The sequence below is a fragment of the Astatotilapia calliptera genome, chromosome 15, assembly GCF_964374335.1.
Source record: "Astatotilapia calliptera chromosome 15, fAstCal68.1, whole genome shotgun sequence".
NCBI lineage: Eukaryota > Metazoa > Chordata > Actinopteri > Cichliformes > Cichlidae > Astatotilapia > Astatotilapia calliptera.
The window spans coordinates 42,293,671-42,315,920 of NC_137436.1; the positions used below are offsets into that span (position 1 = coordinate 42,293,671).

Here is a 22,250-nt window from a genome sequence, read left to right on the forward strand (position 1 = left end):
TGTTAAAGCAGGACAGTGAGTTTGTATGGGACAAGAACCATGACAGATCCTTTCAATGAATGAAGGACCTGATCACTAGAGGACCAGGCCCAGTTCTCTCCTTCTTCAACCCCAAGAAAGCGCTACGACTCCAGGTCGATGCATCCAAAAGTGGCCCCAGTGCTGTGATGCTGCAGGACGGCAAGCCAGTCGCCTACGCATCCAAGTCACTTATCAGCACTGAGCAGAACTATGCCCAAATAGAAAAAGAGCTGTATGCTGTTCTCTTTGGCTGCAAGCGATTCCACGAGTACATGTACGGTCGACATGTAACCATTGAATCGGACCACAAGCCACTTGAGTCCATACTCAAAAACCCACTAGCATCAGCACCACCACGGCTACAGAGGATGATACTACAGCTGCAAAAGTACGACATCAGCATCATCCACAAACCAGGGAAAGACACGCTCTCCCGGAAATCCATAGAGTTCCACGATAAATCACTATGTGACGGGATGGATGCGCAGATCCACTCAGTCCTCAGCAACATGCCTGTCAGTGATCAGAGACTCTCAGAGATAAGAAACGAAACAGCCCAGGATCCTCAGCTCAACACTCTGAGAAGGACCACATTGAGTGGATGGCTGGATAAAAGGTCTCAATGTCCGCCTGACATCCAGGAGTTTTGGAACCACAGGGATGAGATCTCACTGATAGACGGGATCATGTTTAAAGGAGAGAAAATGATCATCCCAAAAAGGCTCAGAAAGGACATGATAGATCGGATTCATTCCAGCCATATGGGTATAGAAAAGAGTAAAAACAGAGCCAGAGACCTTCTGTTTTGGCCAGGCATGGGAAAGCAGATTGAGGAAGCAGTCGGAGCCTGCAGCACATGCCAGGAGAGACAAGCTGCTAACCCCAAGGAACCGCTGTTGTCACATGCAATACCAGAACGACCGTGGCAGGTCATAGCCACCGATCTGTTCACTTGGAACTCGGAAGACTACATCATCATCGTAGATTACTACAGTAGATTCTTCGAGTTGGAAAGACTGCACAGCTGCACTGCAGAAGCAGTGATCCACAAACTAAAGTCAGCCATGGCTAGGTATGGTATTCCAGAGTCAGTGATTAGTGATAACGGCCCGTGCTATGCTTCAAGTAAGTTCCAACAGTTCGCAAAGTCATGGAGTTTCACCCACACCACTACTAGCCCCCATTACCCACAGAGCAACGGCCTAGCCGAGAAAACGGTCCAGACAGCAAAAAAACTTCTGGACAAGGCCAAAGCTGAACATAAGGATCCCTACTTGAGCCTATTAGAATACCGGAACACCCCTGTGGACAACTTAAAGTCACCTGCACAACTACTCATGAGCCGGAGACTCCACTCCATCCTCCCTGCAACACCAAAACAGCTGGAACCCCAAGTAGTTTGCCAGCAAACAGTGCGTGAAAGGAGAGAAGCCTGCCAGCAGCGCCAGCAGACTCATTTCAACAGAGCCGCCCGACCTCTGCCTCAACTATATCCTGGCACACCGGTCCGGTTCCGGCAACAAGCTGGTTCCTGGAAACCAGCTGCAGTCACAAGTTGTGCCGACACGTCCAGAAGCTACAACATAACCACAGATACAGGACAAGTTTATCGCCGTAACCGCCGACACCTCCGTGAAGGCAGAAACAGCGTAGGAGGTGAGGAGTTCATTCAAACAACAGTCAACAGCGATGACAGCTCTGTGGTTTCTCAGCCCCCGCCTGTGGAGCCCCCTGATAAAGACATTACAACACCCGGATACACGACTCGATATGGGCGTGTTACTAAACCAAGACAGGTCTTGGACCTGTAATATTGTAAAGGTAAAGGGTGCAGGCGGATCGCTGGCTTAAAAAAAAAAGAAAAAAAAAGGGGGGGGCTGTTTACATGTTTGTTGTTCCAATGATGTCACTAAATGCATCTGTATATTATGGTTATGATGTAGCGAGTATTGAGTCGAATGCTATGATAGTAATTGATGTTGCTCAGGATGTTATTCCTGTAATTTCAGTTGCCTTAGAAATTTTACAAGCCTGAGTTGTTTTGTTGTTGTTGTTTTTTTTAAGAAGGGAGATGTAACATGTTGACCTATGTTTGTATCAGCCACGAGATGGCACTGTGTTGCTGCAAGGTGTGTAATTCACTGGCGAGCAAGAAGCCCCAGAAAAAAAAAAGAGAATAGGAAATACAGTGGGAATCGGAGCAGAGATCGGTGTGTGCGTGCATTTAATAAGACAAGGATAACGCAGCGTTGAGACGCGAATGTGCACGCGTCAAATTAGGGGCATTTGGGGTGTTTTGTTCACGTCCATCGCGTTTGGTGTGAACACACCGTTACACGCCTCTCTGCAGCTTCTCTCCTCCTGCTAAAAAACCCATCTCCATAGAGACTGTGTCAGCTCCCAAACAGACAAAAAACTAACCAAAAAACCAGCAACAAACAACTTAAACATAAACAATTACAAAGAAAGAACAATACAGTATCCACATCTGAACCAAAGAGTAAAACAGTGAAATGTGGATTATTAAATATTAGGTCTCTCTCCTCCAAGTCTCTGTTAGTACATGACTTAATAATTGATCAACAAATTGATCTACTCTGCCTTACAGAAACCTGGTTGCAGCAGGATGATTATGTTAGTTTAAATGAATCAACTTGTCTTTCTGAAAGTGCTGTAACTAAGTTTAAAAATATAATCCACCCACTGTTATCATCTTCAATGCCCTGTACCAACACAGGGCAGAGCAGCTATCTGAACGCTACTCCAACAGAGGTTGATTATCTTGTTAATAATTTCACCTCCTCACTACGTACGACTCTGGATACTGTAGCTCCTGTGAAAACTAAGGCCTCAAATCAGAAGTACCTGACTCCGTGGTATAATTCTCAAACACGTAGCCTAAAGCAGATGACTCGTAATCTGGAGAGGAAATGGCGTGTCACAAATTTAGAGGATCATCATTTAGCCTGGAGAAATAGTTTGTTGCTTTATAAGAAAGCCCTCCGCAAAGCCAGAACATCTTACTATTCATCACTTATTGAAGAAAATAAGAACAACCCCAGGTTTCTCTTCAGCTCTGTAGCCAGGCTGACAAACAGTCAGAGCTCTGTTGAGCCAACCATCCCTTTAACGTTAACTAGTAATGACTTCATGAACTTCTTCACAAATAACATTTTTATCATTAGAGAAAAAATTACCAATAATCATCCCACAGATGTAATATTATCTACAGCTACTCTTAGTACCATTGATGTTAAGTTAGACTCTTTTTCTCTAATTGATCTTTCTGAGTTAACTTCAATAATTACTTCCTCCAAACCATCAACGTGTCTTTTAGACCCCATTCCTACAAAACTGCTCTAAGAAGTCCTGCCATTAATTAATGCTTCGATCTTAAATATGATCAACCTATCTATAATAATCAGCTATGTACCACAGGCCTTCAAGCTGGCTGTAGTTAAACCTTTACTCAAAAAGCATCTCTAGACCCAGCAGTCTTAGCTAATTATAGGCCAATCTCCAACCTTCCTTTCATATCAAACATCCTTGAAAGAGTAGTTGTCAAACAGCTAACAGATCATCTGCAGAGGTTTATTTGAAGAGTTTCAGTCAGGTTTCAGAGCTCATCACAGCACAGAAACAGCTTTAGTGAAGGTTACAAATGATCTTCTTATGGCCTCTGACAGTGGACTCATCTCTGTGCTTGTCCTGCTAGACCTCAGTTCGATACTGTCGACCATAATATCAATCAATCAATCAATCAATCTTTATTTATAAAGCACTTTTCATACAGAAAAAATGTAGCACAAAGTGCTTTATATAGTTAAAAGCAGCCCACCCCACCCTCCAACTCACTCCCCACACTCTCAATACACATATATCCCCCCACCCCCACACACACATACACACACGCGCACACTTAAAGAGTAAAAATTGGGCTGGGCTCGCATGAGCCAAGTGAGGAAACATTATAACAGAGAGCCGTCTGCACCGGGAGCCGGTCACAGACCGCAGCCTCCGGGCTGGGCACACAGCCGGAGGGAGGCAAAGGAGCCCCCCAACCAGGCTGAGAGGACCCCAGAGACCCAGCAGCCACGGTCAATAACAGCCCCGGTGCAGAGAGCGCCCTCCGAGGAAACACTGGAGATATGACGCAATACGATGTATACAGGGTAAAATGATAAAATAAATAAGAACAGGATACAATATAAATATAAATATAAATAGAGTAAGAAGATTAAAAAATGAATAAGAATAAAATCAAGAAATATTAGGTAAATCCTAAATTAATAATAGAATAACAGGATAGAATAAATAAGCATAAAAAATAAATAAACGCTAAGTAAAAGCTAAATTAAAAAGGTGGGTCTTGAGCCTGTTCTTAAAAACATGTACGTTCTCTGCGGCCCTGAGCTCCTCCGGCAGGCTGTTCCACAGACGAGGACCATACCACTGAAAAGCTGCCTCTCCGTGAGTATGTGTCCTGACTTTAGGGACAATCAAAAGGCCAGTACCAGAGGACCTCAGGGTCCGCGAGGGTTCGTATGGTAAAAGCAGATCTGAGAGATAAGAAGGCCCAAGACCATTAAGACATTTAAAAACCAATAAAAGAACTTTAAAATCGATCCTGAAACACACGGGGAGCCAGTGCAGCGATTCTAAAACCGGTGTAATGTGGGCCCGCCCTCTGGTCTTCGTCAGCACACGAGCTGCCGAGTTTTGCAAGAGTTGTAAAGTTGAAATATTCTTCTTAGGAAGACCAGAGAGCAGGGCATTACAGTAATCAATGCGACTGGTAATAAAAGCATGCATCAGCATCTCCGTGTTGGCCCGAGAGAGAATAGGGCGGACTCTGGCTATATTTTTTAGATGATAAAATCCAATTTTGGTTACATGTTTAACATGTGGGATAAAACCAAGCTCAGAGTCAAAAATAACACCCAGGTTTTTCACTTGTAGCGAAGGACATAGTGAAAATGCCTCTAATTTAGACAAGAGTTTCTCTCTCTGAGCCTCAGGACCGACAATTAAAACTTCAGTTTTGTCCTGGTTAAGCTGTAAAAAGTTTTCTGCCATCCAAGATCTTATATCCAAGATACAGTTAAAAAGGGCATCCATTAGTCTGGTGTCATCAGGAGACACGGAGATGTACAGCTGCGTGTCATCAGCGTAACTGTGGAAGTTCACTCCATGCCTCCTGATGACACTGCCGAGAGGCAACATATACAAATTAAAAAGTACAGGGCCTAGAACCGACCCTTGAGGCACACCACATGTCATTTTATGGATCTTAGAGGAGCATGTATCCATACTCACCATAAAAGATCTGTCTGAGAGACAGGAAGTGAACCAGTTGTGTACAGCACCAGAGAGGCCCACCATGTGTTTTAGTCTGTTTAAAAGAATAGCGTGGTCTACTGTATCAAAGGCTGCGCTTAGATCCAGTAGCACCAGGACTGAGAGCTTTTGGGCGTCCCAGTTACATCTAAGATCATTTAAAACCTTTAGGAGAGCCGTCTCTGTGCTGTGGTTCACCCTAAATCCAGACTGGAATATCTCCAGGATCTGTCTATCATTCAGAAAGTCATTAATCTGAGTAAAAACAAGTTTTTCTAAGATTTTACTTAAAAATGGTGAGTTAGATACAGGTCTGTAGTTATTAAAATCATTACAATCCAAATTGCTCTTCTTCAGAAGGGGCCTCACCACCGCCGTTTTAAAGGCAGCAGGGAAGACACCCAACTGAAGAGAGCAATTCATCATGTATAAAAGCTCAGCCTCAAAAAATCCATAAAGTGTTTTAAAGAGTGAAGAAGGAATTGGATCTAAAAGACATGTGGTGGGTCTCACTGTGGAGAAAACCTTCTGAAAGTTCTCAGCATTAACCAGGACAAAGCTGTCCAGTGTCTCCTCAGGTACAATCGAGCCCTCAGATGTGTTTACAATCATATCGCGATTAGATAAAATATCAGATCTGATGGCGCTGATCTTTCCCCTGAAGTGGTCTGCAAACTGCTCACAGAGCGAGTCTGTGGGGGTTCTTTTGGAGCTTTTAAAATCAGGGTTAAATAAATGATCTATGGTGGAAAAGAGGACCTTGGGATTATTTTTGTTAATACTGATTATTTTGGCGAAGTATGAATTTCTTGACTTCCTTAATGTATTATTGTACATTTTAAGTTGCTCGGAAAATATTTGATGGTTGATATTATTTTTATTTTTCCTCCATCTCCTTTCTGCTGCCCTGCAATTTCTTTTGAGTTTTTTGACTTCTTCGTTTCTCCAGGGTGATGCATGTTTTACGTTAATCTTTTTGGTGGTGAGTGGAGCAACGGAGTCAAGGCTTTTCTTCAGTTTGCTGTTAAAATAACTAAAAATCAAATCGCAGGGTGCAGGTAAAATCACAGGGGGGCATTTGACTAAAACCCTGGTAAAATTTGCAGCCACTTCAGAGGTTAGATAGTGCCTCCTCACAGTTCGCACCGAGGTCTTCCGCTGAATAAAACCGGTGATGTTAAAAAACACACAGTAGTGGTCAGAGACAGCCAAGTCAACAACAGAGGACACGCTGGTGGACAGCCCATGGGTGATGACCAGGTCCAGAGTGTGTCCTCTGTTGTGAGTCGGCTGCGTGACGTGCTGGATAAAATCCAAACAGTGAAGAATGTTTAAGAATTCTTTTGTTGCAGGGTCAGAAGGATTATCTATGTGCAGGTTAAAATCACCGGTTAAAATTATCATATTATACACTCAACAAAAATATAAACGCAACACCTTTGTTACTGCTCCCATTCCCCATGGGATGGACGTAGAGACCTAAAATTCATTCCAGATACACAATATAACCATCCCTCCCAAACAGTGGTCACAAATCAGTCCAAATGTGTGGTAGTGGGCACATCTGCCATATTGAGATAATCCATCCCACCTCACAGGTGTGCCACATCAGGATGCTGATCTGACATCATGAGTAGTGCACAGGTGTACCTCAGACTGCCCACAACAAAAGGCCACCCTGGAATGTGCAGTTTTTTGCGCTATTGGGGGTCTGGGGACCCAGAACCGGTCAGTATCTGGTGTGACCACCATTTGCCTCATGCAGTGCAACACATCGTTGCATGGAGTCTATCAGATTGTCAATTGTGGCCTGTGGAATGTTGGTCCACTCCACTTCAATGGCTGTGCGAGGTTGTTGGATATTCGTGGGAACTGGTACACGCTGTCGTATACGCCGGTCAAGCACATCCCGAACATGCTCAATGGGTGACATGTCCGGTGAGTATGCTGGCCATGCAAGAACTGGGACATTCTCAGCTGCCATCTGCCCTGAACAATGTGAACCATGATTCATCCGTGAAGCGCACACCTCTCCAACGTGCCAGACGCCATCGAATGTGAGCATTTGCCCACACAAGTCTGTTACGGCGACGAGCTGGAGTCAGGTCAAGACCCCGATGAGGACGACGGGCATGCAGTTGAGCGTCCCTGAGACGGTTTCTGACAGTTTGTGCAGAAATTGTTTGGTTGTGCAAACCAATTGTTCCAGCAGCTGTCTGGGTGGCTGGTCTCAGACGATCTTGGAGGTGAACCTGCTGGATGTGGAGGTCCTGGGCTGGTGTGGTTACACGAGGTCTGCGGTTGTGAGGCCGGTTGGATGTGCTGCCATATTCTCTGAAACGCCTGTGGAGACGGCTTATGGTTGAGAAATGAACATTCAATGCACGGGCGACAGATCTGGTTGACATTCCTGCTGTCAGCATGCCAATTGCACGCTCCCTCATTGCTTGTGGCATCTGTGGCATTTTGCTGTGAGACAAAACTGCACATTCCAGGGTGGCCTTTTGTTGTGGGCAGTCTGAGGTACACCTGTGCACTACTCATGATGTCAGATCAGCATCCTGATGTGGCACACCTGTGAGGTGGGATGGATTATCTCAATATAGCAGATGTGCCCACTACCACACATTTGGACTGATTTGTGACCACTGTTTGGGAGGGATGGTTATATTGTGTATCTGGAATGAATTTTAGGTCTCTATGTCCATCCCATGGGGAATGGGAGCAGTAACAAAGGTGTTGCGTTTATATTTTTGTTGAGTGTATTTTGAATGTATGTTTGTTAAAAATTCTGAGAATTCCTTGATAAAAGCAGCGCTGTCTTTAGGTGGTCTATAAATTGTGACAGATAAAACTGGAGGGCTGCTGAAAACAATAACATGGAATTCAAAAGTGGTAAAATGATCAAATAAAATTTGTTTGGTGGTGAGTTTGTTGTTGGCTAAAGATGCAGTCCCACCACCTCTTTCACCACTTCTAATAGAAAAAGAGAAATTAAAATTTGGTGGGGAGGCCTCAGTGAGAACAACTGGTGCATCCGAGCCCAGCCATGTTTCAGTTAAAAATAAACAGTCAAGTTTATTATCTAAAATTAAATCATTAATAATAAAAGACTTGTTCGACAGAGAGCGTACATTTAAAAGTGCCATAGTGATTGAGACTGGTGGATTATTGACAATAGAGTTGAATGGATGTTGATATTTTTGAAGAGGCCGGAGGTTATTAATGTTTTTGGAGTTACTGGATTTATGATAATTCTGTTGCTCTCTGTTTGTGATTATGACGGGTATTGTGTTGACTGTGGGAGAGAAAGGTCCTAGTCCAGAGTTTTGTGTATTACTGTTAAAAGTGGAACAAATATAGGAGCTGGGACCAGGGGAACATCAGTCAGTAGCAGACAGTGGCGATGTGCGGGAGTGCTGTACGCCAAATGCCAAATTGGCGGACAGCAAACGGCGTCCCCAGGCGTTGAGGTGGAGCCCGTCTGCCCCAAAAAGATGCCTCCTCTCCCAGAAGGCATCAAAGTTGTTAATAAAACCCACGCCGTGGGAGATACAGGCAGAGGAAAGCCAGGTGTTAAGGCTGAGCAGCCGGCTGAAACGGCCTATCCCTCTGCCACAGGTGGGGGTGGGCCCAGAGATAAAAGCACTCACCTGCAACTGACCAAGGAGGCTGAAGAGTTCGAGGAAGTCCAACTTTAGCAGCTCAGATTGCTGTTTGGGGATGTCATTGGTGCCGATGTGGATGATGAGCCGGTTAACCTGTGGGTGGGATGCCAGAATGTTGGGAATTCTGTCCACTATGTCAACAACAGTGGCTCCCGGGAACGACAGCGTGAGCGCCCCCCTCATCCGCACGTTCCTGACGATGGAATCCCCGAGGACCAGCGTGGAGAGAGGAGGTGCCACCGAGGGCTGTTGGCCATCTGAGACGCCCGCGCCGCGACACCGGGGGTGTTCAGATGGAGATGCACCAGCCGGACTGCGTGAGTGACTCCCAGGTAGCCGCGCCGTGGGTCCTCTTCTCCGAGGAGCCGGGGTAAAGCACAGCTCTCCGCGGTGAGTTTGCACCACAGCGTCGGGTTGCCCGCCGCGGCTCCGGGGGCGTAGTGGTGGAGATGGCGCAGACCTCAGCGACACAGCGGGATGGCGAGGGCTAGCGGTCAGAGGAGGAAAGTCCACAGGATCCAGGACATTGAATTTATTCTCCAATACTACCGCACCGGAGGGGTGAGGGTGCGAGAGACGGATCCTCCTGCCCCCTCTGCAGCCACCACGCGTCTCAACCATGGTCCATGGCGCTGGTTGGAGTGGAGTGGAGCTGACCAGAGCCTTGGGTCTGGCCCCTAGCTGAAACCAGGGGTTCTCGTCCTTGGCAGAAGCACCAGCGACGCAAGTTGAGAGCCTGTGTTGACTGTTGGCGGGATCTTGGGACACAGCAGCTGGATGGTGCACTGTGTCGGCTAGCTCAGCGCTAGTAGCGGTGGTTTGAGCTTTGCCAAGGAGGATCGTGTCAAGTTCGCATTCAGCCCCCTGGATTTGGTATAGCGTGGATATCCTTTGTTCCAGCTCGATCACTTTTTGGCTCAGGTTGATGCAGCTTTCACAGCTGGATGTTGAGGTAAGTGGTGCCATTCCGGAATCTCGTACCGGCGACAGCGTCAAAAACAAAAACAGACACTGCCACTTTAGCTTACATTAGCTAAAAAGTCAGTCGTGACACAGCAAGAAAAGAGTTTTCAGATCAATATCCAGCAAATGCAAAACCAAGCTTTCGTCAGCCTTGATAACTTTTAGCCGAGCAAAATATCACAGATCCGCACGGAGGTTACGGTGGAAGTCAACCTCCTCTTCATGGCGGCAGACAACAATTGACTGCCGCCATCTTGGATTTTTTTTAATATCCTATTAGAGCGATTAGAACATGCTGTAGGTATTACAGGTACTGTGCTGCAGTGGTTTGTATCACATCTATCTAATAGACTCCAGTTTGTGCATGTAAATGAAGAGTCCTCTTCACACACTAAGGCCAATTATGGAGTTCCACAGGGTTCAGTTCTAGGACCAATTCTGTTTACATTATTACTTTACATTTTTCAAAAAATGCCTCTCTGTGCAAAATGGGTTTAAAAACATAATCAACGATGGGATACTGTTTGTCAGTGATTTGAACCAGGCAAATTGTGGCAGGATCAGCCTGATGTTATTTGTATCCCACTGTAACTTTACTGTATAAAGAGCTAACATCTCCAAAATGTCAGGAGTAGTTAGTCATTACAACAAGTGTTTGTGAACTAAAAATCAAGAATGTGGGATACTGTTTGTCCGTGATTTGGAGAGCCCAGCGCTGCTCCCAACGCAGGTGAAACAAAGGGAAGATTTGCTTCACCATATTTTCTAGTCTTTGGCTTAGAATGAAGTTGGTTTGGAAACATAGTCAGCGGTGCTTCATCTCCTGCTTTGCGTTTGTGTGGGCGCACCGTGCTAGCAGTGTCCAAGCGTTCTTTGTGTTTTTTTCCCTTTTCATACCGCGCTCCCCCTGCAATGGCTCTGTGCCCCCCCTAGGGGGCGGGCCCCACACTTTGGGAAGGTCTGTTAATAGATCTCTCTGCATTGAATCATATTTGTTATTAATCTCTGTCTCTCTTCCACAGCATGTCTTTATTCTGTTTTCCTTCTCTCAACCCAACCAATCACAGCAGATGGCCCCGCCCCTCCCTGAGCCTGGTTCTGCCGGAGGTTTCTTCCTGTTAAAAGGGAGTTTTTCCTTCCCACTGTTGCCAAAGTGCTTGCTCATTCAGATTCAGATTCAGAAGACTTTATTTATCCCCGAGGGGCAATTGAGATACTGACCTTGCCGACCGTACATACAATATACAAACATCATATTGGGGAGACAGGTCAGGCTACGTAGCTGGCAGGTCAGCCGCACGAACAGCGACCCAGAACCGAACAATTGAAAATACAAAACATCAGGAAAGACAATGAGGAAAAAAAGAACTCCCCCCAGACTGCGCTCCAACAGGAAGATCAGTTTGAGAACAGAAAAAAACCCACCGCTGCGCATAGGGGTTCATATGATTGTTGGGCTTTTATCTACTGTACAATATAAAGCGCCTTGAGGCGACTGTTGTTGTGATTTGGCGCTATATCAATAAAATTGAATTGGATGTACCAAAGAACTGCTGAAGTACTGTTTGTATTTTTTTAATGAGATTTGGGTTTTATTCCCCTGTTTGTTTATTTGCTTGTTTTAAACACTGAGCTCCTCATTTTCTTCTTCTGTGGTCAGAATGAATGTTAACGTTTAGCTTCAGATAAACATGATGTTCATCTGCTGCTGACCTTTGACCTCAGCCGTTTGTGAGGGAGGAGGCGGGAACAGGGAGTGGAGTGTTCTCCTCACCAGTGAATGGGAGAGTGTGGGGCGGGATTTAGAAACAGCAGTTCAATAGGGAATGCCAGGGGGCGGAGCCTGAGACGTCCATTTTCACACAGAGCAGTGGTGAGCCTACACAGAATGACTGCATACAGCATTTCTGCAATATTACTACACTAATCCTAAAATAATTTTACTGTGGCATATTTGAAGTACAGTCTGTAGTACTGGTACCTCTTCTATATGCTGTTCCTTCTCTTCCTTTTTCTTCTGTGGTTGCAGATGGACTCATCGGCGCCTCCTGGCCTCTCTCTGGTCTCCGTCTTGTCTCTGTTAGCATGCAGTGGCCAGCTGTTGGCAGCTGTCCTGCTAACACGCAGGTATTGTGGGCGGAGCTCTACACAGAACTGGTGGATCTTGCTGTGGCTCTTTTATGATGTCATTGTCCATCTGACGCTGGTAGGCGGTGCTTTATTCTTAGTTATTCCCATCTTCATCATGATGACAAAAAACGTTATTCAAGTTTCAGCTCATCTTCAAAATTAGACTCATTTCATAAACACTTAGTTTTTGTTTATTCTTGTTTATTTTTTATTCTAAACCTAAAGGTTTTTAGGAAGATCCATTTGTTTCCATGTCTCTGATTTTTGTTTTTTTAGGAGGGTCCGTTTGTTTACATGTCTCTGGTTGGGACAGTGGAGGCTTCTGAAGGGCCACTGGCTGAGCTCTGTGAGTATTTTGTAAATACACTGCAGTATTTCCAGGCAGTGTTAGTTTGATCTGAAGTCCAGTATGAGAACAAAGTAATGAAGTACTTTTACTCACAGATACTGTAAAAACACACTATTTGGTACGTCATTTGGGATGTTTGACTTCTTCTCACCTGTCTTACCTGTAGGGAAGGAGTACGGGAAAGCCGACAGTCGCTGGCTGGTTTCTGATCCGACGATCGTCTCCATCGAGATCCTGACCGTCGTCCTCGACTCGCTGCTAGCTCTCCTGCTTATACACGCAGTACTGAAGGACAAGTACTACAGGTAACACTTCCTGTACTGCAGTTACTGTGTTGCTGGTACTGCTTGGTACTGATGTTAATGGTGAACCAATCTGTCAGACACTTCCTGCAGATCGCTCTGAGTGTGTGCGAGCTATACGGCGGCTGGATGACCTTCTGTCCCGATTGGCTGATGGGCAGCCCTCACCTGAACACATCCTCCTTGCTCTACCTATGGGTCTACCTGGTCTTATTTAATGGAGTCTGGGTCCTGGTCCCAGTCCTGCTGCTGCTCCAGTCCTGGTTCAGCCTAAGGAGTCTGCACGTGCTCAGAGCGGACCAAAGCAAAGCAGCTAAAAGACAGTGATGTCAGTTATATGGTTTAAACTGATCGATGGGGCCGAGTCCGAGGATCATTTAAATATTCATCTGATGTCAGAATCAATCACCACGATCAATCGTTTGAAAAATAAACATTTTATTATAGATACAGTTTCAGTGGCTTAAATTATTGCTTTGGAACATCTAACCACATTCAATTCAATTCAATTCAATTTTATTTATATAGCGCCAAATCACAACATAAGTCGCCTCAAGGCGCTTCATAGATACAGAGAAAAACCCAACAATCATATGACCCCCTATGAGCAAGCACTTTGGCAACAGTGGGAAGGAAAAACTCCCTTTTAACAGGAAGAAACCTCCGGCAGAACCAGGCTCAGGGAGGGGCGGGGCCATCTGCTGTGATTGGTTGGGGTAAGAGAAGGAAGACAGGATAAAGACATGCTGTGGAAGAGAGACAGAGATTAATAACAGATATGATTCAATGCAGAGAGGTCTGTTAACACATAGTGAGTGAGAAAGGTGACTGGAAAGGAAAAACTCAATGCATCATGGGAATCCCCCGGCAGCCTACGTCTATTGCAGCATAACTAAGGGAGGATTCAGGGTCACCTGGTCCAGCCCTAACTATATGCTTTAGCAAAAAGGAAAGTTTGAAGCCTAATCTTGAAAGTAGAGATAGTGTCTGTCTCCTGAATCCAAACTGGAAGCTGGTTCCACAGAAGAGGGGCCTGAAAACTGAAGGCTCTGCCTCCCATTCTACTTTTAAATACTCTAGGAACAACAAGTAGGCCTGCAGAGCGAGAGCGAAGTGCTCTAATAGGGTGATATGGTACTACAGGGTCATTAAGATAAGATGGGGCTTGATTATTTAACTCATTCACTGCCATTGACGTCTATAGCCGTCAATTGCAGTGCATGAGTCAATGGGTTTAACTCATTCACTGCCAATGGATGGCAGTGAATGAGTTAAGACCTTGTATGTGAGGAGCAGGATTTTGAATTCAATTCTGGATTTAACAGGAAGCCAATGAAGGGAAGCCAAAACAGGAGAAATCTGCTCTCTCTTTCTAGTCCCTATCAGGACTCCTTGTCACGGCTGCCGAGGCGAGCCGTGTGGATTTAGAAGGAGGACCCAAGATGCAGGCAGTGGATGAGATACCGGTGGCTTTATTTACAGAGGTGTAGTGGCAAACAAACAGTGGGGCATAACAAATAACTAAAGACACCTAAACTGGGAGAACTAAAAATAACAGACCTGGGAGCATATGACAACGGATGATGAATAGCAGAGAGACGCAGACGAGGAACAGGACACCGTGGAACACAGGGTAACAGACTGACACGGAGTTACACAGACTGACACGGAGGAACACAGACTGACACGGAGGAACACAGACGAACCGGCAACAGGCAGGAGAACACACAGGGCTTAAATACACACACCATCCTGGCCGCTGTTTACATCCCGCCAGACGCAGATGCGCAGGCAGCTCAGTGCGCACTCGCGGAGCAGATTCTCCACACGGAGCGGACATTCCCGGACTCTCTCATCATTGCTCTTGGGGACTTTAACAAAGCCAATCTGAGCCATGAGCTTCCAAAATATGAGCAGTATATTAAATGCCCGACCAGAGAGGAGAGGACATTAGACCACTGTTACAGCACGATCAGCGGGGCCTATCGCGCGGTGCCCCGCGCTTCACTCGGACTTTCTGACCACGTCATGATCCACCTAATCCCCGCGTACAGACAGAGGCTGAAGCTCTCCAAACCTGTCGTGAGGACTAAAAAACTGTGGAGCAACGAGGCTGTGGAGGAGCTTCGCACGTGTTTGGAGACCACAGACTGGGACACATTGAAGGCTGCTTCTAACAGCTTGGACGAGTTTACGGACACTGTCACCTCCTATATCCACTTCTGTGAGGACAGCATTGTGCCATCACGCACCAGGGTGAGTTATAACAATGACAAACCCTGGTTTACTCCTAAACTCAAAAAGCTGTGGCTGGAAAAGAGAAAGGCGTTCAGAAGCGGAGACAGGGACTGCTACAGAGAGGCCAAGTACAGGTTCACTAAAGAAGTGGACATTGCTAAACATCAGCACTCTGAGAAGATGCAGCAGCAGATCTCAGAGAATGACTCGGCCTCTGTGTGGAAAGGTTTTAGGAATATCACAAACTACAAGCCTAAAACACCCCACTCCACTGATGACTTGCTCTTAGCCAACACCCTTAACGACTTCTACTGCCGTTTTGACGAGCCATCAGGCAGCCTTCACACCTCCAACGGCCCCAACAATAGAGACACTTTGGACACTAATTCCCCCACCTCTCCCCCCTCCATAGAGCCAACACCACCTTCAAACCGTTCACCTACAACACCCCCCTCCTCACCCCACACAAAAGAGGATTTCACACCACCTCCTCCCACCACAACTCTTCATATTCATGAAGCAGATGTGAGGAAGCAGTTTAAGAACCTGAATGCTCGGAAAGCTCCCGGCCCAGACGGTGTGTCTCCTGCCACCCTCAGACACTGTGCAAACGAGCTGGCCCCAGTGTTTTCTGGCATTTTCAACTCCTTACTGCAGGCATTTCATGTGCCTGCCTGCTTCAAGTCCTCCACCATAATCCCTGTCCCCAAGAAACCTAGGATCACTGGACTAAATGACTACAGACCCGTGGCTCTGACATCTGTGGTCATGAAGTCTTTTGAGCGCCTAGTTCTCTCCCATCTCAGGACCCTCACGGCCCCCCTCCTGGACCCCCTGCAGTTTGCATATAGAGCCAACAGGTCTGTAGACGACGCCATCAACATGGCCCTACACTTCATCCTGCAGCATCTGGACTCCCCAGGAACCTACGCCAGGATCCTGTTTGTGGACTTCAGCTCTGCCTTCAATACCATCCTTCCAGACCATCTCCGAGACAAGCTTTCCCAGATGAATGTGCCTGATCCCATCTGCCGGTGGATCACTGACTTCCTGACGGACAGGAAGCAGCATGTGAGGCTGGGAAAGAATGTCTCGGACTCCCGGACCATCAGCACCGGCTCCCCTCAGGGCTGTGTTCTTTCTCCTCTGCTCTTCTCCCTGTACACCAACTGCTGCACCTCCACCCACCAGTCTGTCAAGCTAATCAAGTTTGCAGATGACACCACCGTTATTGGACTCATCTCGGACGGGGATGAGTCTGCCTACAGGAGGGAGGTTGAGCGTCTGGTGTCCTGGTGCAGCCACAACAACCTGGTGCTGAATGCCCAGAAGACAGTGGAGATTATTGTGGACTTCAGGAAGCACACAGCCTCACTCCCCCCCATCATCCTGACTGACACCCCCATCACCTCTGTGGACTCATTCCGCTTCCTGGGTACCACCATCACCCAGGACCTGAAGTGGGAGCCCACCATCACCTCCGTCATCAAGAAAGCCCAGCAGAGGATGTACTTCCTGAGGCAGCTGAAGAAATTCAACCTGCCAACACGGATGATGATGCAATTCTACACTGCAATCATCGAGTCCATCCTCACCTCCTCCATCACCGTGTGGTACGCTGGAGCCACTATCAGGGACAAACAGAGACTGCAGCGTGTTGTGCGCTCTGCTGAGAAGGTGATTGGCTGCAGACTCCCATCTTTGCAGGACCTGTACACCTCCAGGACATTGCGGCGTGCAGCTCGGATCTCAGCTGACCCTTCTCACCCTGGACACAGTCTGTTTGACCTGCTCCCCTCAGGCAGGAGGCTCCGGTCCATTCGCACCAGAACCTCTCGCCATAAGAACAGTTTCTTCCCCTCTGCTGTTGGACACATGAACAATAACCATATGACTGTACCCGCCACTAACACATGACCCTACGCTGTGTCACTGCATCATTCCATGTTTGGCACTGATCACCACCTGCACTCATGTATATATCTTTCAACGTAGCGCTCTTAATTCTTATTCTCATGTATATATCTCATGTATATCTCATGCACATATCTTTCCACGTAGCACTTTTAATTCTTATCCCTACTTTTATTTTTTTCCATGTCTATTTAAGTGCTATTTATGACACTATATTTGCACTGAAGCACCGCAGCAATTTCCTAATGTTGTAAACCTGCTCAACATTTGGCAATAAACCCCATTCTGATTCTGATTCTGATTCTGATTCAGTAATCAGGGGATGAGAGACAGGAGGGCAACACAGCTGGGAGGAATCTGGGCTGACGGGACAGGGGAAACGTAAACTGATCACACTCACATATGACACGGACCTTCACAATAAAACAGGAAACTCAGATACATGGAACCAGACAAGACATTGAACTAAACAGACAGATTCACAAACAGATGGGGAGACACCATAGACAGACAGATACAGACGCAGACTCAGAGGCAGATCGAAAATAACACAGAACTTAAACAATCATCTAGAAAATGATAACAAACTAAAAGCGCTGGGTCACCAACCCAGGACCATGACAGTACCCCCCTCCCCCCCCCTCTCAAGGGCTGGCACCAGACAGCCCAGCAGAAACGAAAAAACGGACCAAAACAAAACAGAAAACAACCCGACCAGGGCGGGCGGAGGGGGCCCAGGACGGAGGGACAGAGTCCAAAAAGGCCCAGATGGTCAAGTTCAGGAGGCCAACCATGCGAATGGCAACGGAGCAGGTCCGGATGCCGGCCACGCAGTAGGCAGTGGCGTGGAAACAGTTCTGGGGGCCGACCGTGCGGACGGCAACGGCGGCGTGGAAACAGTTCTGGGGGCCGACCGTGCGGACGGCAACGGCGGCGTGGAAACAGTTCTGGGGGCCGACCGTGCGGATGGCAATGGCGGCGTGGAAACAGTTCTGGGGGCCGACTGTGCGGACGGCAACGGCGGCGTGGAAACAAGTCCGGAGGCCGGCCACGCGGAAGGCAGTGGCGACGTTCAGGAGGGCGTCCACAGTGGCGGAGATGCCCAACAAGCGGCCTGGCAGATGACCGACGATGTGGAGGTGGTAGTAGGGGACCTGAAGGCTGCGTGGCCCCTGCAGCCCCAGGCGAAGCGGAGGCTGGACCAGACGGGGCGGAAGCGGAGGCTGGACCAGACGAAGCTGATGAGGACGCTGAAGCGGAAGCTGGACCAGGCGATGCTGATGCTGAAGCTGAAGTTGGACCACGCGACGCTGATGAGGATGAAGACACGGAGGCTTGACCAGACGAGGATGATGAGGATGCGGAGGCTGGACCAGACGAGGCTGAAGCAGAAGGGGAGGCTGGACCAGGCGAAGAGGCTGAAGCAGAAGCGGAGGCCGGACCAGGCGAAGAGGCTGAAGCAGATGCTGAAGCGGAGGCCGGACCAGGTGAAGCAGCTGATGAGGATGCTGAAGCGGAGGCCGGACCAGGCGAAGCAGCTGATGAGGATGCTGAAGCGGAGGCCGGACCAGGCGAAGCAGCTGATGAGGATGCTGAAGCGGAAGCCGGACCAGGCGAAGCAGCTGATGAGGATGCTGAAGCGGAAGCCGGACCAGGCGAAGCAGCTGATGAGGATGCTGAAGCAGAAGCCGGACCAGGCGAAGCAGCTGATGAGGATGCTGGAGCCGGACCAGGCGAAGCTGATGAGGATGCTGGAACCGGACCAGGCGAGGCCGAAGACTCTGAGGCCGCAGCAAGCGAGGATGATGAAGCTGCAGCAGGCGAGGGTGATGAAGCTGCAGCAGGCGAGGGTGATGAAGCTGCAGCAGGCGAGGGTGGTGAAGCTGCAGCAGGCAAGGGTGATGAAGCTGCAGCAGGCGAGGGTGATGAGACTGCAGCTGGTGATGAGACTGCAGCTGATGGCTGGACGGGCTCCTCGGGCCCCCCAGCTGACAAGGCAGATGGCTGGACAGGCTCCTCGGGCCCCCCAGCTGACGAGGCAGAAGGCTGGACGGGCTCCTCGGGCCCCCCAGCAAAAACAGTCTCAGAACCAGTGGGCACTGGAGCCCCTGGCACACACAGAACAGAACCAGCAGGTGCGGAGACCTCTGGCAGGAACGCAACCGAACCAGCAGGCACACGGGCCTCTGGCAGGAACGCAACAGAACCAGCAGGCACACGGGCCTCTGGCAGGAACGCAACAGGACCAGCAGGCACACGGGCCTCTGGCAGGGACAGAACAGGACCAGCAGGCACACGGGCCTCTGGCAAACACATAGCGGCCTGCAGCTGCGCAGAGCATTGACCCAACGACAGCTGGGTGCAGTCCTCAGCTGGCTTCTTAAACTCCAGGGGTCCAGAGTCTGATGGGGGCTGAAACCCAGCCTCTGGGGAGGCCCTGGAGTGCATCTCAGTCTCAGAACTGGCCAGCCTTTGAGGAATGTTGACATTGTTCTTGGGTTTGTCTCTCTGCTTAGAGTACGAAGTTGTTGAACTGTCCGTTATGGGTTGGACTGACATGGCTTGCTGTACAGGAGGAGTAGGTGATGGCTGAACAGGTGGTGGAGCAACTGACACAGGATGCAGGGCTGGTGACTGCTGAACAGGAGGCTGCACTGAGGATAAAGCTAATGATTCTTCTGCTAACCGGGCTACTGACTGGGCCATGGATTGTAACAGGGTTTGTAATAAGTCTGGCTGTGACTGTAATTGAGCTATGGATTGTGAGGCTGAATGTGGCGGAGGTGGCGACTGGGCTTCTGGCCGGGCGGCTTACTGAGCTCCTGGCCGGGCGGCTAACTGAGCTTCTGGCTGGGCGGCTAACTGAGCTTCTGGCCAGGCGGCTAACTGAGCTTCTGGCGATAAACAGTTTTTGTCCTGTGCCGTACAGAACATCACCCCTGAGTAAACGGTCCCACAGTTCAGACCAATAATACTGTCCTGTCCACTCACCACAGCTGGCTGCTCGGAAATCCCCAGGTCCGACTGTGGCGAGGAGCGTCGGCAGCGTGAGCGCCGTTTCCCCCTCGAAGGCTGGGTCGACGGGCCGGGCAGAACATCCTCTGTCGGACTGGGCAGTGAAGCATGAGCTGCAGGGTGGGTGGTAGCAGCCGGGGGGTGAAGACGGAGTCCATTCAGAATGAAATTCTGTGTGAGCGGGTGAAGTGAGCTGAGCAGCCAGGGGAGACCAGAAACCAAGCGCTGTAGCCGATTAGCCACGGCTTGGCGAAATTCTCTCCCCTCGTGCTCCAGCCACGCGTTGATTAATTTGTCCACGGAGTAAACAATGTCCTCCCGGAGCTCCTTGGGCGGGTTGAATGCTGCTGGGTCCATAGTGGCCGGTTCGTACTGTCACGGCTGCCGAGGCGAGCCGTGTGGATTTAGAAGGAGGACCCAAGATGCAGGCAGTGGATGAGATACTGGTGGCTTTATTTACAGAGGTGTAGTGGCAAACAAACAGTGGGGCATAACAAATAACTAAAGACACCTAAACTGGGAGAACTAAAAATAACAGACCTGGGAGCATATGACAACGGATGATGAATAGCAGAGAGACGCAGACGAGGAACAGGACACCGTGGAACACAGGGTAACAGACTGACACGGAGTTACACAGACTGACACGGAGGAACACAGAATGACACATCATTAATTGTGGGTGATCGTGGCTCAAGAGTTGGGAGTTTGCCTTGTAATCGGAAGGTTGCCGGTTCGAGCCCCGGCTTGGACAGTCTCGGTCATTGTGTCCTTGGGCAAGACACTTCACCCGTTGCCTACTGGTGGTGGTCAGAGGGCCCGGTGGCGCCAGTGTCCGGCAGCCTCGCCTCTGTCAGTGCGCCCCAGGGTGGCTGTGGCTACAATGTAGCTTGCCATCACCAGTGTGTGAATGTGTGTGTGAATGGGTGGATGACTGGATATGTAAAGCGCTTTGGGGTCCTTAGGGACTAGTAAAGCGCTATATAAATACAGGCCATTTACCATTAATTAAAAATGTTTTCCCAGCTAAAGATATAACATTTAATAAAGCCACCTTAAGTGTTTTAGCGGTATTACTTGTCCCCTCGTGTTTGGGAGCAGTCTGTGGCACACAAGGTATGTTTAATATATTTAAAGATCTTTTAGAGTGCATTTCTCTGTGTTTTGACCAGGCCACATGTCTCCTGTCACCTAAAAGTACAGAGATTTTAAAACCTTCTAGTAAACAGGGTCCCAGCTTCTCCTGGGAAAAGTCACCACTGCCATAATCCTCGCAGCCCGGACCCTCCACACATCACACATCAGACTTCGGAGACAGAGCATGAAGGTGGTAAGGAGAAACTAAGGGGGGCGAGGCTGAGCAATGTGACTTCGATTGCTCTGTTGAGGGTGGGGCTCGATGGCGAACCTTTTGCCGCTCTGGTGGGGGGTTTATGGGGGACAAAAAGGGATTGGGCCGGGGGGTAGATCTGAGCCCAGCATTGACCCGCTCCATCATCTCCTCAGTGAATTTCAGGTGTGGGGAGGAGGGAGAAAGGGAGGGGGAGGAGGGTGATGGGGGTGATGGCCTGTCAGGGGTTTGGGGGACTGGGGAAGATCGTGGTCCCTGGTCCTGGTCGTTGGTGTTGTTGAGAGAGTTGGAGGCAAATAGGGACCCCTCTTCTTGCCTCAGATGTCTCTCCTTTCTGAGGCTCTTCCCGGGTGGGGGCAAATGGAGCTCCTCCTCAAGGTTTCTGCTGGGCTTTGTCTGTTCTTGGAGTACTGTTTGTTCCTCTTTATGAGATAACTCCTCGTTTATCTCAGCCTTGGCACCAAGCACAGATGGATGACGTATGGAACAAAACAAGTTGGAGGTGAACAGTTTCACCCCTGACTTGTTAAAATTAAATCCATTTGTTTTAAACAGATGCCTGCGTTCCCAAAAAATATTAAAGTTGTTGATAAAATGCACTGAGTGGTCAGCACATGCTGATATAAGCCATTTATTCAGTGTAAACAACCTGCTGAATCTCTCGTCTCCTCCTCTGATCGGCAGCACAGGTCCACTGATGAATACAGCTGCATTCAGAGAGTTTGCAGTATTTAATAATCCAGTAAAGTCCTGTTTCAGAACCTCCGACTGTTGTTTGGACACATCGTTTGACCCTGTATGCAGAACAATGTTTGTCACAGTTGGATATTCCTCTGCAATTTGAAGAATTCTCTCCTTCAGATTGTTGACCATATCGTTAGGAAAGCAGAGGACTTTAGATTAGAGACCTTAGTTTTCACAGGAGCTACAGTATCCAGAGTCGTACGTAGTGAGGAGGTGAA

General features: G+C 48.4%; 1 protein-coding gene across 1 annotated transcript; it reads left to right on the plus strand.

The window, feature by feature from the left end:
• The first annotated feature begins 11,754 nt into the window (after positions 1–11,754).
• On the plus strand, positions 11,755–13,222 carry ebpl (EBP like). The gene is made up of 5 exons (XM_026142786.2): positions 11,755–11,862; positions 12,019–12,195; positions 12,396–12,465; positions 12,635–12,773; positions 12,851–13,222. The coding sequence occupies exons 1-5, from the start codon at positions 11,770–11,772 to the stop codon at positions 13,095–13,097; spliced, it is 726 nt and encodes a 241-aa protein (XP_025998571.1). The 5' UTR covers positions 11,755–11,769; the 3' UTR covers positions 13,098–13,222.
• Positions 13,223–22,250: the final 9,028 nt, after the last annotated feature.

Coding starts and splice junctions, on each gene's coding strand:
- ebpl (XM_026142786.2), top strand. CDS start 11,770: ATGGGAGAGTGTGGGGCGGGATTTAGAAACAGCAGTTCAATAGGGAAT. Junction 11,863..12,018: donor CATTTTCACACAGAGCAGTG/GTGAGCCTACAC, acceptor CTGTGGTTGCAG/ATGGACTCATCGGCGCCTCC. Junction 12,196..12,395: donor TCATTGTCCATCTGACGCTG/GTAGGCGGTGCT, acceptor TTGTTTTTTTAG/GAGGGTCCGTTTGTTTACAT.